At 56.2% G+C, this 1,019-nt stretch overlaps 1 protein-coding gene across 1 annotated transcript in view; it reads left to right on the top strand.

Annotated features, from left to right (window-relative positions):
• Positions 1 to 170: 170 nt before the first annotated feature.
• PTSG_09689 (uncharacterized protein) overlaps positions 171 to 1,019 on the top strand; it is a gene marked incomplete at both ends in the record, with an annotated part of 1,282 nt that continues 433 nt past the window's right edge. The window contains 3 exons of the mRNA XM_004988986.1: positions 171 to 268; positions 441 to 621; positions 770 to 911. Of these exons, the coding sequence (XP_004989043.1) occupies positions 171 to 268; positions 441 to 621; positions 770 to 911 (421 nt within the window). The remainder of the gene's footprint in view (positions 269 to 440; positions 622 to 769; positions 912 to 1,019) is intronic.

The raw sequence follows: 1,019 nt of genomic DNA, 5'->3' as shown, positions 1-1,019 counted from the left end.
TGTGTGTGTGAGATTTCAACTCGACTGTATGCACACTCACCTACTATCTTGTTCCATACACACGAACCCCCGACATACAATCACACACACACACACACACACACACACACACAACCTGTTGACAGCAAGTGTGTGTGTTGTACAAGAAGCCACTGCTGGAGAGTGAGACCATGGGCACGGGCGCCAACGTCGACGACATTGTGCTGCACACCATCAACTCATACAGCGACGGCGGCGACGCAGAAGCAGGTATGTGTGCTGTGTACACGTGCGTGTGTGCATTTGAGTAGCTTACATGATCGTTTGCATCCTATCCAGCCCCATCGTCTCACCCGCCACTCAACATCTTTTTTCGCCCTCTTCTTTTCCTGTTCTCAGGTGGCGGCATTCCCATGTGCACGCTGCACAACTTCCCACACCTCATTGACCACTGCATCGAGTGGGGCGCGGGCCAAGTTCACGGACCTGTTTGTGAGCCCGGCGTCGCAGCTGCAGCAGTTCCTGGAGGACCCTGAGGGCTTCATCTCGGGGCTGGAGACGAAGATTGAGCAGCACGAGCGGATTGGCGCCCTCGAACGCGGCGTGGACACGCTCAAGGCCATCAAGGACCTCGCCGCACAGGTGCTGGTGTTGTTGTTGTTGTTGAAGGTGGCAGCGTGTGGTAGTTGTGTGATGGATGTGTGGTGGATGTGATGACACGCCCTTTCGTGCTTATGAGGATTCTCACCATCGTGACACCACCGCCACTTGCATGTGTGTTGTCTCTCAGCTGCAAGAGAAGCCGACGATGGAGACGTGTGTGTCGCTGGCGTGGCGCGACTTCCACGCGTTTTCCCGCGACGTCATTCTGGACCTCATCGCCACTTTCCCCGCAGGCGCAAAGACCAAGAGTGGAGAGCTCTTCTGGTCAGGTGGGGGACTCGCGTGTGTGCGTGCGTGCGTGCGTGTGTGTGTGTGTCTGTGTCTCTCTGTGTGTGTGTGTGTGTGTCCGAGTCTGTGTCTGTGTCTGAGTATGTGCG

Source organism: Salpingoeca rosetta, assembly GCF_000188695.1.
Source record: "Salpingoeca rosetta unplaced genomic scaffold supercont1.31, whole genome shotgun sequence".
Taxonomy (NCBI): Eukaryota; class Choanoflagellata; order Craspedida; family Salpingoecidae; genus Salpingoeca; species Salpingoeca rosetta.
The sequence above is the reverse complement of the archived record's forward strand: the minus strand, read 5'-3'. Positions and strand labels throughout refer to the sequence as shown.